General features: G+C 43.7%; 1 protein-coding gene across 1 annotated transcript in view; it reads left to right on the plus strand.

Annotated features, from left to right (window-relative positions):
- Positions 1-1,293: 1,293 nt before the first annotated feature.
- tgfb1 (transforming growth factor beta 1) overlaps positions 1,294-16,295 on the plus strand; it is a 44,221-nt gene continuing 29,219 nt past the window's right edge. The window contains exon 1 of the mRNA XM_003222905.4: positions 1,294-8,895. Coding sequence (XP_003222953.1) covers positions 8,484-8,895 — 412 coding nt within the window. The 5' untranslated portion in view covers positions 1,294-8,483. The remainder of the gene's footprint in view (positions 8,896-16,295) is intronic.

Raw genomic sequence — 16,295 nt, forward strand, 5'->3', positions numbered from 1 at the left:
AATTTTGCCTGACAATATCAGATGTAAGAATGATTCTTTTTAGCGACAGGACACAGTAAGGTTAGATTATTTTTGTTCACAAAAAGACCTGGGATTGGAATGAGGCAATCCTTCAGATTTTGTTGGATTGTATTTCCCAGTTTTTGCAGCCCCTGCTGAGAAAGGCCAGGAGCTGCAGTCCAAAATAATTTTCAGCCGTGAAATATCCTGACTGACCTCCTTTGACCACCTTAATATTCAGAGAGGACAGACAGACATGTGGCTGAAACACACAGTCTGGTTGAGCCTGAGCTTTGCCAAAATCTGTGGGCACTTGTGGACTTTTACGATGCCAAGCTTTAAAAGGGGGCAACAAATCCCAGCCTTTGATGAAATAGGATGTTTTGGCTTGAACGGCTATTCCTGTCCCAGCTGGATTTCTATCTACAGATGGACCCAAGAAAGCAGGGCCAAAAAAGGAAGCTGTTTTTATTAAGAGGGGAATGATGGGCACATGAATCCCGTTTATTTCACGGCACGTAATTCATCCCGATAGTGTGCCACTGCTCTCTGCCTCCGTGCCTGGATTCTGTCATGGCAGACCAGAATTTCCTTCACTTGCTAAATCATGCAGGGTAAATAGTTGACTGATGGAGCGGATGGATGTGAGACTGAAGGCTAAGGCCAAGCGGAAAACATGCGGAGGACCGGCTTTCACGAACGAGTCCTATAAGGTCAACCAAATGTAGTAGTAGTCATCATTTATTAAGGCTTAAACCATAAGCCACTGGCATACAAATAAAATATAAAATTGCAGCAATACTTTTAAACCTTCTGCCAGGAACTGAATGCATGCACATGGATTTTTGGAAATGAAATGAAACTGCTCTTGACCCTTGTCTGTTTCAGTCCCAAATTTCTTCCAGCCTTGTAGCCTCCTGATTCAGCTTCTCGGGAACAGGCTTAGGATCCGTCTTGGCTGCCAGCCGTTTCCTACCTGAAAGGCTTTTTCCAGGTCACTGTTCTTCCTTCCCAAAATGCTCCCCTTGGCTTGCAGACAGGCTTCCCATGGTGCTTCGCTTAATCAAGGGTGAAAATACCTGCCCTTTGTGGATGCTGTTCCCGGATGCCTCAGCTTGCCCCGGAAAGCACCAGTGTTCCCCAAAACCCTGATCCGGGAACAGTGCCAGTGATGGATTCATGCAAACGTTGCCCTGTTAGAGCTGAGATTCTGAAGCCCATTTTGCAAAAAGGAAACCAGGATGGGGGCTAACCAGTTACCTGTCGAAATGTGAGTATCAGGTGGAGCCAAAGTTTTAGGAGAAATAATAATAATAATAATAATAATACACTTTATTTATTTTCTGCTTTATCTCCCCGGAGGGACTCAGAGCAGATTACAGTATACACATATAAGGCAAACATTCAATGCCTTTTACACAGTGAACAATGACATATAATAGACAGACACAGGCAAAGGCCTTCCCCTTCCATCTCTGGCGTCTGGGGGCGATGCTCAACTCTGGCCATGGGGAGGTGCTCTTGTTCCATTTTTCGATGCCGAGGAGCTTGTTGTCAATAGACATCTCCAATCGTGTTGCTGGCATGTCTGCATGGGGCGCCCTTTTACCTTCCCGCCGAGGTGGTACCTATTGATCTACTTGCTTTACATACTTTCAAACCGCTAGGTTGGCAGACATCCCATGCATCATTCAGCAGCATCGGTTCCTGGCCAATGCCACCTTCAGCGACTCTGAAGAAGGAAATGGCAAAAACTAGAAAGAGAAATGGCTGAATCGAGTCATATTTACATGTTATCATCCATTAGCAGAGATATGAACAAAGGCAATAGCTTCATAGCTTACTATATATATTAATACAAGAGCACACAAACAGGATTATTCTTGGGGAGAACGTTTTGAGCCCTGGGGAACTGACCTTTGATAAGCCCATTTGTGGCTTTCACTCTTGGACACTAACTGACCTTCTAAAGACCTGAAAGACCTGTGTCGCCTTAAGCTTACTTTTAAAAATGTAGGACAAAAGGAATGGTTTGAATTTTTTTCATCTATCACATTCTAATTACACATATTCTACGTTCTCCATCTATTACATTCTATTGAGGCCTTAGGCATCCTCTCTATGCCTGAGGCCCAAATACTACTTGGCACTGTATCTAAAGAAGTGGGTTTATATCCACAAAAGCTCATGCAAAAACAACTATCACTTTGTCTTAAAAATGCTGCCACATTTTCTATTTAAGTCTATTAAAATGCTGCAGTGTTTCCTATATCCAGCAGAGGTCAGCAAGGCTGCAGGTTTGGTTTTAAGATAACTTTATGGATAACTTTCCTACTATCACCCCATTTAACCATTAGATCCCACTCCCTTCACAGACCTGCATATTATATCCAAGGATATCACACTTATTTATTGTAGACCTCAACCACTTGTCGTGCTGGCTCCATGGTCTCCAGACAGAAAATTGGAGTGGGGTCCAGTTTAAATGGTGTATAAAACAACTCATGCACACTGCAAAACTATTGCACCACAATCCCATTTTAACTGTGATGTTTCCCTCCAATGGCATCATAGGATATGCAGTTTAAGAAGGGCTTTTTTATCCAGAAAGCTCTAGTTCCTCACCAAACTACAAATCCCAGGATTCCATAGGATATAACCATGGCAGTTAAAGTGGAACCAAAGTGCTATAATTCTGTAGCGTGACTGATCAACAGGCTATTAGGCACAATAAGGTGTATAGATTGTTATGGCTGATTTTTTTTTATCGTGTCAGAAGCGACTTGAGAACATACTGCAAGTTGTTTCTGGTGTGAGAGAATTGGCTGTCTACAGAGACGTTGCACAGGGGACGCCTGGATGTCTTAGTTGGGAGGCTTCTCACATGTTCCCGCAAGCTAGAGCTGACAGATGGGAGCTCACCCATCTTGTGGATTCAAACCAGCAACCTTCAGGTCAGCAACCCAACTTTCAGGTCAGAAGTTCAGCTGGCACAAGGATTTAACCCATTGCGCCACTGCAGCTCACCTTATGGCTGATGACTTAATGCCATCAAACAGTACATGGGTGTGCTAGAATGGCACAGTAAAGTGTGAATACCTGAACCAGATTCTCATTTTTGCTCAATTTAATGACTTAAGAGATACAAAAGAGAGATGCACAAAATCCAATTGGGAAGAAACAAGTGGGAGGAGAAGAATGATATTATTATTATTATTATTATTATTATTATTATTATTATTATTATTAATGTTTATTTATACCCCGCTTTTTTCTCCATAAGGAGACTCAAAGCAAATATCCCATGCTTTTGGAGTTTTTTAAACTGTTGCTATAAGCAATGAGAATCAAGGAAGTCTGGCCCAGTAGCCACACAAATGTCTAGGAGACAAACTTGGTAGGATATAGCTGTCCTTTTAGAGCTGGGTGTCCCGTGAAAGCGTCATGGATCTGTGGCCCAAAATGGGACCTGGCCACATGTAATGCGGCTTGGGTTCATTTTGGGTGTAACACAATGCCAGCTGTTCTGAAATAGCTTGAATTGCCCACTTGCTTGGCACGCAGCGGGGTGACTCGAATCGAGAAGGGGTTGAATGTCAGGCATATATACATGCCAAGGAGCCAGCAGAGCACTTGTATCTCCTTACAGGCAGAAGCTATGGAAATGAATCATAGATATCAGTGGAACTTGAGGAAGGAGGCATCTTGGCTTCTGATTTAATATGATATCTTTTCTCTTGAGCTCCTTCTAAGGAGCTCAAGCTGTGGCAATGAAATATCCCCTTCTCACTTGATCTTTACAACATCCCTGTAAAGTAGACCAGGCTGGCAAATACTATCCTTGGCATAAGTTTCATGATCGATTCATGGCCCCAATTGATCATCTGCCATCCAACTTGGGTACCCGCCGTTGCCCAGGTTATTTGTACAAAATGCATATTGCAGATTAACTACAACTGACACCATGCCAGGTTAACCCCAAGAAACTCCATCATTCCTTCAAGTTTGTTATGTTGGGCAAGTTTGCTCTGGATGTATCATTGGTGGGGTTCAGTGTTCTCTCTGGCTGTATGGTAAACTACAATTCCCACTATGATGGGTCAGTCCCTTCAAACCCCTCCAGTGGGTTGAGTTAGTCATGGGGATTCTGTGTGCCAAGTTTGGTCCATGTCCAGCATCGGTGGAGGTCACTGTTTCTCTGCTTGTGGGTGAACTACAACTTCCAAAAAGGAAGACCAGTTCCCCCCAAACCCCTCCAGTAGTCAAATTTCAGCATATCAGGTAAATTTGTTCCAATTCCATCTTTGATGGAGTTTAGAGTGTTTACTGATTGCTGGGGAACTATACATCCCAGTATCTACAACTCCAAAATGTCCAGGCCAATTCCCTCAAAACCCAATAGTGTTCAAATTCGGGCATATCAGATATACATACCAAGTTTGATCCAGATCCATCATTGTTTAGGTTAATAGTGTGCTCTGAACTACAACTCCTACAAATCCTTCTGAAGACCTCCAGTATTTTTTGTTGTTCATGGGGGTTCTTTGTGTCAAGTTAGTTCCAGGTCCATTGTTGGTGAACTATACATCCCAGTGTCTACAACTCCTATAAATCATGGTGAATTCTCCCCAAAACTCTGTAGAATGTTCAGTTGCTGATCAATGTCTCTATTTGTTGTGTGCCATAGAAAAGAATAGGAAAGGGTTAAGGGAGAGGCAGTGGGCGGGGGCATGCAAATTCCACACCTATTGAGAGAGTAAGGAACACTGGGATGCTTGTGGTGGAGGAAAAACAGAAAATCTAGGATGAAATTGTCCCAGAATGAATGAAAGCCTTAACTTGGGTGGTGGGAAGTATGGTGTTTGTGGAGGACACTGAGAGGGCTCTTGGACATGTTCATGGTGCTCACTATAACCTGCAATGGCATTGGTGTCTCCTAAGTGGTGGGACCTATAGATATTTGTGGAGGCAGGAGCTTGTCTGTGTAAGTGGACACACCTTCCACATATACACATACATATTTTCACTTTTATTATGTGTATAGATAGATATAGGTATAACCAGCACCCACTCTTCTATATATATAAAAGGGTAATGAAATTTCGGCCTAGGACAAAACAACAAAACTACACATCCCAGAAACACTAAACTTGGCAGCACAACCCCTCATTCATGCCTCTACGTTCATACAACAAAAAGGAAAGAAAAATAAAGTCCTAATTAGAGGGAGAGGAATAATTGTTTTTATCCAACCAACACCACCACACTAAGCCACAGCAACACGTGGCCGGGCACAGCTAGTATATCTATATAATATTGTAATTGCTAAAAGTGGGAGAGCATTTGGGCATTTCCTTGAGTTTGCGAGACTGCAGTGAATGGGTCATTGTTCTCTTAATATCAGCTATTATCTACAAAATATGGAGACAACAGTGTCAGGCTGTGTGTTTTGAATACACAAATGCTATTCAGATTGGATCAGGAATAACAGTGATGGCGATGTATAGAGAGTTGGGGTGATATTGCAGTTCGAGTGGGAGGTCTAGGGTGATCCTCAGAGGAAGGCAAAGGAAAAGCCACTCAAAACAAATCTTGCCAAGAAAAAAGAGAAATGACTTGAAAGCATATGACAATGAATGTATTAAAATGAGTGCAGTGTGTTTTCAGGAAATGCAACTTGGAGGAAAAGCTCCACCTGGGTCTTCATCGCGACAAGGCCACAACAAAGCTGTATCATGTGAGCTCAGGAAACATTTCCCCAGGGCTTCAGAAATGAGTCATGGGCAGAGGCGAAACTTGAATCCAGGCCTTCCAGCCTGAAAGTATTAATTTCCCTTGACTTGAAACAGGCATTATATAATCCGGGAGCCCCCTCCCCAGCTGCCTGAGCACAGAAACGCAGCCGCCAGTCAAAAGCGCCACTGAAAGCCTTATCTAATCTCCTGTAATAAAAAGGATCCTTCTCAAAGCGAAAGCAGAGACTGAGTTTGGCCCATCGCTTCTGTCTTGCGCTGAATCAAAGAGAAAGCAAAGAAGAGGAAGAGAGAAAAGTGAAGAGACAGGTCAAAAAGACTTCCTGGGAAATAGTTAGTTCAGCAATAAGGTAAAGAAAGATGAGCAGAGAGTCGGAGAGGCTATGCATGGAAGAGAAGATGTCAGAAAGAAAGGAAGGAAGAAAAGGAAGGAAGGAAGGAAGGAAGGAAGGAAGGAAGGAAGGAAGGAAGGAAGGAAGGAAGGAAGGAAGGAAGGAAAAGAAAGCGGAGTTGCTGTGAGTTTTCTGGACTGTATGGCCATGTTCCAGAAGCATTCTATCCTGATGCTTAGCCAACATCTATGGCAGGCATCCTCAGAGGTTGTGAGGTCTGTTGGAAACTGGGCACGTGTGGAATGTCCAGGATGGGAGAAAGAACTATTGTCTGTTGGAGGCAAGTGTGAACATTTCAATTAATCATCTTGATTAGAATTGAAAAACCTTGCAGCTTCAAAGCCTGGTTGGTTCCTGCCTGAGGGGAATCCTTTTGTTTGGAGGTGCTAGCTGGCCCTGATTGTTTCATGTCTGGATTTTCCCTGTTTTCAGAGTATTGTTCTTTATTTATTGTCTTGATTTTAGATTTTTTTAAAACACTGGTAGCCAGATTTTGTTCATTTTCATGGTTTCCTCCTTTCTGTTGAAATTGTCCATATGCTTGTGGATTTCAGTGGCTTCTCTATGTAGTCTGACATGGTGGTTGTTACAGTGGTCCAGCATTTCTGTGTTCTCAAATAATATGAAGTGTCTGGGTTGGTTTATTAAGTGCTCTGCAATGACTGACTTCTCTGGTTAGTTTGCATTGCCTTTCATGTTCCTTGATTCATGTCTATGTTTGGTGGTCCCTATGTAGACTGAGTTTGGTGGTCCCTATCAGCCACGCTTTGAAGTTGCAAGGCTTTTCAATGCTAATCAAGGTGATTAATTGCAACATTCACACTTGCCTCCAAGAGTTCTTTTTCCCACCCTGGACTTTCCACAGAGATATAAACCCCACTTACCTAGTTTCCAACAGACCTCACAACCTCTTAGGATGCCTGTCATAGATGTGGGTGAAACGTCAGGAGATAATTCTTCTGGAACATGGCCATACAACCTGGAAAACTCACAGCAATCCAGTGATTCCAGCCATGAAAGAACTCGTGTGGGGGAAATAGTGGGGGAAATAGTTGGTTTGGCAATCAGATGAAGAAAGGTGAATGGAGAGAGGAGAGACTATGAAGGGAAAAGACTGAGAGAGAGAGAAAGAAAAGGAAGGAAGGAAGGAAGGAAGGAAGGAAGGAAGGAAGGAAGGAAGACTTGAGGGAAAAGGTTGGTTCATCATTTAGATGAATAAAGAAGAATAGATAGATGGAGGGGCTATACAGGGAGAATGAGAGAGAGAGAGAATGAAAAGAAAAATGCTTGCAAGTAGATAGCTCAGCAATTAGATGAAGCAAAATGAATGAAGAAATGGTTGTGCAGAGGAAAGAAGATGAAAGGGAGAGAAAGGGAATGAAAGAAACAAGAAGGAAAGAGAAACGCAACTTCCAGAGGTATGGTTGATTCAACAATTGGATGAGTAAAGATGTATGGAGAGATGGAGAAGCTGTGCAAGGAAAGGAAGGCGAGAGAGGAGAAAGAACAGGCAGACAGACAGGCTAGAGACTTGCTGCTTTTGCCAGAGTCTCCCCTGGTGAAGAAGTTATATACAGCCCTGCTGACTCCCTTCTTCATTTCCTGGGTGGAGCTGGCGCTGGGGAGAGGAGAAAAAAACCGCTTTAAAAACCTCCAAGCCCTCAGTCAGCAAGTCCCAACAGGAGTGGTAAAATTACAGCCTTTCCTGCCGAGGAAGAAAGGAGAGCCAGCTGGCTCTGGGGAGAGAAGAAGCGGCAGGAGGCAGCGGCAGCAAAGCCAGAGCAGAGCCGTCTGGAGGAGCCTCCCGAATCTTGACCCTGGATTTGGCCCCAGTCCCCAAAGCAAGTGTGGTGCCACATTCCTAGGAACTTGGGGCACCTCTTGTCTTGGGCAAAGCTGGAGTGCCTTGACTGGCTAAGAAAGGATCCTTTCTTGACTTGCACCAGAGAGGCAAAGTGTGCTGGCCTTCTCCAGGAGATGGACATTTGGGCTGCGGCCGTGGTCTGGTGCCAAGGGTGAACTTGGTCATATCTGGCAACCGGACACATGGACAGCCGAGGTGCCGAGGTGAGTTACTCGTCACCTTTGAGAAAGTGCCATCCTGAATGGTTGATCAATTGATCCACTCCAAGTAGGAAAAAACTCTAGTAAGAAAAGAAAACTATTGTTTTGAAGGATTTCATGGCAAGTGACACATTGATCGGAAACAGGCTTCTTGTTCAGATGACAGAGGCTTAAAAAGAAGTGAGTAAACGTCAATCAAAGTTTTGTTTTCCTTTTTCTCTTTCCCTTCCTGGGGGCTGAGCTAAAGAGCAGAAGTGAGACGGTGGGAGGAAGCATGAAGCAGTCGGTGCCAAGAGGCTGCAGCTGGCAGAGTGATGCCCAACGTGCCCCGGCGGCCCTTGGCATGCGTCGGCGGGCCCTGGGCTGGCTTTTCCTCCTGCTCCTGGCCTTGGAGCACTTCTGCTCCGCTTTGGCCCTCTCCACCTGCAAAACCCTTGACATGGACATGATGAAGCGCAAGCGCATCGAAGCCATCCGAGGCCAGATCCTCAGCAAGCTCAAGCTCTCCAAGCCGCCGGAGGTGGAGGACCCGGACTCCAGGGTCTTGTCCGATGAGATCATGGCACTCTACAACAGCACCTTGGAGGTGATCCGGGAGCGGGTGGCCGAAGACCCCAAGGAGACGCCTCAGGAGGAGTATTACGCCAAGGAGATCCACAGGTTCAACATGCTGCCGCTGAACCACGGTGAGGCCTGGGCTGGGGCCGGGAGGAGAGGAAGTGGGGTCTCTGTGTGTTACAGAAGACCTAGTAGTTGTTGTTTGCTTTCTGTCTGATGGCAGGAAATGGACACATTTTGCCCAGCCCCCACAATCCGAGAGATTGGAAAAGGTACTTTTGGACTACAAAATCCACACTAGGCTCTGATGGTAGTGTGGACTTCATGGGTCTGTAGTCCAAAAAGTAATTTGGTAAAATAAGAAGCAATGCCTTTCTGGATAGGAGGCCATAAATTATTTAATTTTACAAGCTCAGGAGGATTGGGTTAAAAAGTTGTTAAAGTATTCCCAGGTCAGACTACTACAAGATGGGTTGCTGTGAGTTTTCCAGGCTGTATGTTTCAGAAGCATCCTTTCCTAACAGGGTTGTTGTGTGTTTTCCAGGCTGTGAGTTTTCCGGGCTGTATGGCCATGTTCGAGAAGTATTCTCTCCTGACATTTCGCCCATATCTGTGGCAGGCATCCTCTAAAGTACCTCACTACCTCTGAGGATGCCAGCCACAGATGCGGGCGAAATGTTAGGAGAGTATACTTCTGGAACATGGCCATACAGCCCGAAAAACTCACAGCAACCTAGTGATTCCAACCATGAAAGCCTTCAACAACACATTACTACAAGATGTGTTCCACTCTCATGGACCTCAGGTAACTGGACCTGAGCTGGAGTAGAGTAATTTAACTGTGATACATGGGCTGGAGAAGACACTCGTGGGTGACCTGAAGCGAAAAACCTTTTGGCGTTTCCTAACTTTCTTGGTCTCAGTTTTTTCCATGTGTAAAATGGGAACATTGACTCTTGGGGATTTGCGAGGGCTGAAAGTCGAAAGGCAGTGTCGGTTATCTACACAAATGTAGCAATAGAAAGTTTCAGATGTTTTCTTTGTAAACATTGGGAAAGCAGTAGATACAACCGAGAACAGTGAGGTGGAGAAGGAAAACTAATGCGAGGTTACCTTGTCTCTTTCTAACCTACTAACACAAACTGAAGTTTATCCTAGTACATGGATGTTTATTTAATGCATTGTAAGCTAATTCTAAACCTAAATGCTCTAAAGCAGGCATGGGCAAACTTCGGTCTTCCGGGTATTTTGGACTTCAACTCCCACAATTCCTAACAGCCTACCTGTCCAAAACACCCGGAGGCCTAAGTTTGCCCATTCCTGCTCTAAAGGCAACAGATCTTGCTGATCCTGGAAGCTGAGCAAAGGCAGCCCTGATTAGTACTTGGATGGGATGCCACCAGTGAATACCAAGTGATAGATGCTCTATTTCAGAAACTGGCAAAACTACCTCTGAATATTCCTTGCTTAACAAAACCCTACAAAATTCTTGGATTTGCTGTAAACCGACAGGCCTATATATACACAAAGTAATTTGGGATTCCCTATCAATGCCTCGAGGCAACAAAGAATTGTCTCCTTTTTATAACCTGGCCTGGCAGCTCTGCCTTTCAGAGCATCCCGGCAAGCAAAAGATTGAACAGACAAAGGTTTCTCTTTGAGAAGGAGAGAAAGCAATATGAGAAAGCTTAAGCTGTCACATTTTAAGCACAGGCTCGGGGCCAGCTGCAAACCCGCAAACTATCATTTCAACCAGAGTTGTGATGTCTTGCACGATACCCTTTGAACTGAAGACAAAAGGGATAGGTGACACTTTTTATAAAAATACAATTAATTTATTATACTATGAGTTGTCACAGCTACGCATCTCACTTCTTTAGAATCCCCTTTTCTGAGTAAAGTGGTAAAAGATGAGTACTTAGTCCAGTACTTAGAAAAGAGCTAGGGATCCAAAAAAAAAAAAAACCCTGTGAAGCCAGAATGGTTTCAGCATTGGTTGATAAGGTAAAGGTAAAAGTTTCCCCTGATGTTAAGTCCAGTCATGTCTGACTCTGGGGGTTAGTGCTCATTTCCATTTCTAAGCCAAAGAGCCGACGTTGTCCGTAGACACCTCCTAGGTCATGTGGCCGGCATGACTGCATGGAGTGCCGTTACCTTCCCGCCGGAGCGGTCCTATTGATCTACTCACATTGGCATGTTTTCGAACTGCTAGGTTGGCAGAAGCTGGAGCTAACAGCGGCTGCTCATGCCGCTCCCGGGGTTTGAACCTGGGACCTTTCGGTCTGCAAGTTCAGCAGCTCAGTGCTTTAACACGCTTCGCCACCGGGGTTTGAATCCTGATTAGCCATGCAAAGCAAAGGCAAACCCTCTCTGAACAAATCTTGCCAAGAAAAACCCATGATAGGATCACTATCTCTAGTATTCGGCTGCAAGTGAATTCTTCGGAAAGTACTGAAATGAAGACACGCAAGAGGAGGTCCAGGCTATTTGTCAAATTGCATCTCCCTGTCTAGAACATCCCGGGCACTTTGGTCCCACCCCCGTCACAAGCGCTGCTGGTGGGAACGAGAGAGGAGGCCTTCTCCGTGATCTCCCCCGCCTCTCAAACTCCCTCCCTAAAGAAATAAAAATGCCCCCCACCCATCTCTTCTTTAAGAAACAGTTAAAGACACATCTATGTACCTTAGCATACGGAGAGGAGGAGGATTAACATAATTGTCACCCTATAGCAGCTATAGTCTAAGTGAAACTACTACAAATACTGAACATTTTCTGCAATTTGGTCATTTAATTCGGTCCAGGTATATGCTCGCTCTGTGCAATAATGTTTTTACTGAGTGTCATGTTTAAATTTATTGTTTTTTATAATTTGGAATTTTGATTATAATGAATACGGTATGTTATCATCTTTTTATACTTTTGATATTAAGTGATGTCATTGTGGCATTGAATGTTGCCGTTTATATGTATGTTAACCGCCCTGAGTCCCTCTGGGAAGAGAGAGCAGTCTGGAAATAAAGATTATTATTATTATTATTATTATTATTATTATTATTATTATTATTTTATTATGACACAGCAAACAAGATTGATATGCTGGATTTCATATCACAAAATCACAAATCGAACACTTCCCAAGTGTCTAGGACTGTGTGATGTATTTTTGGAAGATGCGCGCAGATCCCAACAGGGTGGCCTTTTGCAGTTGGCAGATCATGATTTTGTCAATGTCTATTGTTTCCAAATGCCGGCTGAGATCTTTTGGCACGGCACCCAATGTGCCGATCACCACCGGGACCACCTGCACTGGTTTCTGCCAGAGTCTTTGAAGTTCAGTCTTGAGGTCCTGATAGCAGCTGAGTTTTTCCTGTTGTTTTTCGTCAGTGCGACTGTCACCTGGGATGGCAACATTAATGATCCAAACCTTTTTCTTTTCCACAACTGTGATGTCTGGTGTGTTGTGTTCCAGAACTTTGTCAGTCTGGATTCGGAAGTCCCACAGTATCTTTGCATGCTCATTTTTGCAGGTTTGTAATCCCACCAGTTCTTTGCTGCTGGGAGGTGGTACTTGAGGCATAAGTTCCAATGAATCATTTGGGCCACATAGTTGTACCTCTGTTTGTAGTCTGTCTGTGCGATTTTCTTACAGCAGCTGAGGATATGATCAATGGTTTCGTCGGTTTCCTTGCACAGTCTGCATTTTGGGTCATCAGCTGATTTTTCGATCTTGGCCTTAATTGCATTTGCTCTGATGGCTTGCTCCTGGGCTGCAAGGATCAGGCCTTCTGTCTCCTTCTTCAGGGTCCCATTCATGAGCCAGAGCCAGGTCTTCTCCTTATCAGTTTTTCCTTCAATTTTGTCAAGGAACTTTCCATGCAATGTTTTGTTGTGCCAACTGTCAGCTCTAGTTTGTAGTGCGGCTTTCTTGTACTGGTTTTTTGTCTGCTGTGCTTTGAGGAGTTTCTGATTTTTGACTTCAATCAAAGCAGGTTCTTCACTTTGCTTTACATATTCTGCCAGGGCATGTTCTTCTTCTTTGACTGCTTGTTTTACTTGCAAGAGTCCTCTGCCCCCTGATCTTCTAGGCATTTATTATTATTATTATTATTATTATTATTATTATTATTATTATTATTATTATTATTAGGGCAAAGTCATATTGGTTGCTGGTGGTGGGTGCTGGCGCTCTGCTGTTGCTAGAACTCGACAACTGTCTACGATGCCCATAAGGAGATGGCATGGAGTTTCCATTTGTTTTGCTCCAAAACGTCGTCTTGAAAGCGAAGACTCGGGGCTTCCTGCCTTTTCAGCTGACATTTTTGGCTGCTGGAATGAACACACTTTTACTAGCAGAAGCGCTGCGGTTCTGGCTGGGAAGAGTCACGCAGGGTGCAGCACATGCTTTGCTTCCTGTGGCACCAGATTCGGGCTTTAAGTAAAAAACGACAGGCACCACTGAAAAGTTTGAAAAGACCCAGCATGGAATTCTAGGCATATGTTTTGCTGTATAGGCAACTCTTGACCAAGAAAGACCCATAAACTGACTAAAACTGGAAAGCAGTATTTATTATCTTATTCTCCAGCATCATTCTTCATTTTAGGTTTGGCAATCCCTCTTTAATCCCCGAAACTTGGTAATGGAGCGAGGGAGAAAGGGAAGCAACAAGCTGTAGACTTCCAAACCATATCTTCTCTTCTATTTTGACAGCAACTCGGTCATAACTGACATGGCTCAATACTATAGAATCCTGGGAGCTGTAGTTTTACAAAGGATTTAGCCTCCCCTGCCAAAAAGCACTTAGGATTCTTAAAATTCCATAGCATTGAGGGATTGTAATTAAAGTGGGGTCAAACTGCATTAAGTCTACAGTGCAGATGCGTATCCAGTTTCTCCCTTCTCTTGCTACTTCCTCCAACTGGCACCAAAAAAATTAAATTAATTTTTCAGTGGCCGAAGGAGAAGAGGGGAAAGTATAATTCCTTCCCCAGTAGGCACAGGCATAGGCAGTCTATCTCTTTTCTTCCTCATTAATAACTACAATCTAAAGTTGGGTTGCTGTGAGTTTTCAGGGCTGTGTGGCCATGTTCCAGAAGCATTCTCTCCTGACGTTTCGCCCACATCTATGGCAGGCATCCTCAGAGGTTGTTTGTCCACATGTGTACAGGTTTTTAATTGTGAAATGTGTGGGGCTATGAAACAGTTATAGCTTAAGCTCATTGCACATGTACAGAGGCTAGAATTAGGTCATAAGTTTTAATGTTTGGAGATCCAAATCAATTTTCCAAACTTTTCAGATTCTTCCAGAGAGGCAAATTGGTTGGTATTGCGTATAGTGGGGCTTTAACAGGGACATAATAAAGCACTTTGTCCCCAATCCCTTTGTCCTTTCACTTCCTTTTTCTTTGTCCAAGGCTGCAGGGTTTTGGTAACCATCCTGATGCCGCAAAGGCAAGACCCTGCCCAAATGCTACTGTTACTTCTGTGCTTGGATGATTTTTGCAATATCAGCTTTTCCCTGGGGTTGATCCCATCATACTATTTCCTGTTAAACTGCTGGGTAGCCTTGTCACTTCTCCCCGAAAGGCTGTGTTGTCATGCATATAGGGCTAAAGTGAGCTCTTTGCCTTATTCACTTTCAAATTGTACATTTTTCTCAATTTATAGTAAAGGTAAAAGTTTTCCCTTGACATTAAGTCTAGTCGAGTCCGACTCGGGGGGGGTGTGTGTGCTCATCTCCATTTCTACGCCGAAGAGCCGGCGTTGTCCATAGACACCTCCTAGGTCATGTGGCCGATGACTGCATGGAGCGCTGTTACCTTCCCACCTGAGCGGTACCTATTGATCTACTCACATTTTGTATGTTTTCAAACTGCTAGGTTGGCAGAAGCTGGGGCTAACAGCAGGAGCTCACCCCGCTCCCCGGATTCGAACTGCCGACCTTTCAGTCAGCAAGTTCATCAGCTCAGCTGTTTAATCTGCTGCGCCACCAGGGGTTATGAACCATAATAAATGTTGTTGTTGTTGTACATGGGTCATACCCAAATCCATAAATTTGGCCCTAAAACATGTCCTTCTCTTATACATGATGCCGACTTACACATGCATATGTATGGTATGGAAAATCCAACACATTTCATGTCCCGAGCATATTTATAAGGGGTACTCAACCTGTATAACATTCCCCACCCCCCAGTTCCTCAAAAGTAACTTTTCCAGGCTCAGAGTGTGCAATGGCCTATTGCCACACAGCACAGTGGCTTCCTCTTGCATCAACCTTTTCGCATTCCTCTCCAGCGTGACTCTATGGCTGGCTCGCACGAAACAGATAAGCAGGTGCTGCGTAACCTGGGGCCCCCGTAACCCTTCTCCACAAGTAACTTCTGCTTGTGATATACGGCACAGGTTGCTTCCTCATAGTGTCTCCTCCCTTTTAGCAGACATTCAGCAAGGGACATTTTCCAGGCCTGGAGAGGTTGCAATGAATCTCACCAGCTTCACCAATCTGTCCCCTTAATTATTTTAAGTTGGATAATGAAGCATATGCGTGTCATGTTTGGCCCAGATCTAGCCAACCACGGAGGAGTATTTGTGGTATAAACCAACCAACATACATACTTTGACACACACACACACACACACACACACACACAGACATATATCTATCTATATATATAAAAGAGTAATGGCATCAGGGCAGTGGACAAAACAACAAAAGTACAGGCCCCCCAACCTCAAAATTTGACAACACAACCCATTATCCACGGCACTAGGTTGATACAACAAAAAGAAAAGAAAAATAAAGTCCTAATTAGAGAGAGAGTAATAATTGTTTTTATCCAATTGCTGCCAGTTAGAGTGCTAAGCTCCGCCCACTTGGTTTCCTAGCAACCTACTCAGCTCACGGGACAGGCACAGTTAGGCCTCACTTAGGCATTTTCCATAGATTATCTGATTTTAACTGGATTAAATGGGAGTGTAGACTCAAGGCCCTTCCACACAGCTATATTACCCATTTATAATCTTATATTATCTGCTTTGAACTGGTTTATCTTGACTCCACACTGCCAGATAATTCACTTCAGTGTGCATTTTATACAGCTGTGTAGAAGGGGCCTCATATAATCCAGTTCTAAGCAGATATAAGATTATAAATATACAGTAGAGTCTCACTTATCCAACATAAACAGGCCGGCAGAACGTTGAATAAGTGAATATGTTGGATAATAAGAAGAGATTCAGAAAAAGCCTATTAAACATCAAATTAGGTAATGATTATACAAATTAAGCACCAAATATCATGTTATACAACAAATCTGACAGAAAATGTAGTTCAATACTCAGTAATGCTATGTTGTAATTACTGGATTTACAAATTTAGCACCAAAATATCACAATGAATTTAAAACACTGACTACAAAACATTGACTACTAAAAGGCAGACTGCATTGGATAATCCAGAACTTTGGATAAGCGAATGTTGGATAAGTGAGATTCTACTGTAATATGAAATAATTACTGTGGTAATCC

This window comes from Anolis carolinensis, unplaced genomic scaffold (assembly GCF_035594765.1).
Source record: "Anolis carolinensis isolate JA03-04 unplaced genomic scaffold, rAnoCar3.1.pri scaffold_10, whole genome shotgun sequence".
NCBI lineage: Eukaryota > Metazoa > Chordata > Lepidosauria > Squamata > Dactyloidae > Anolis > Anolis carolinensis.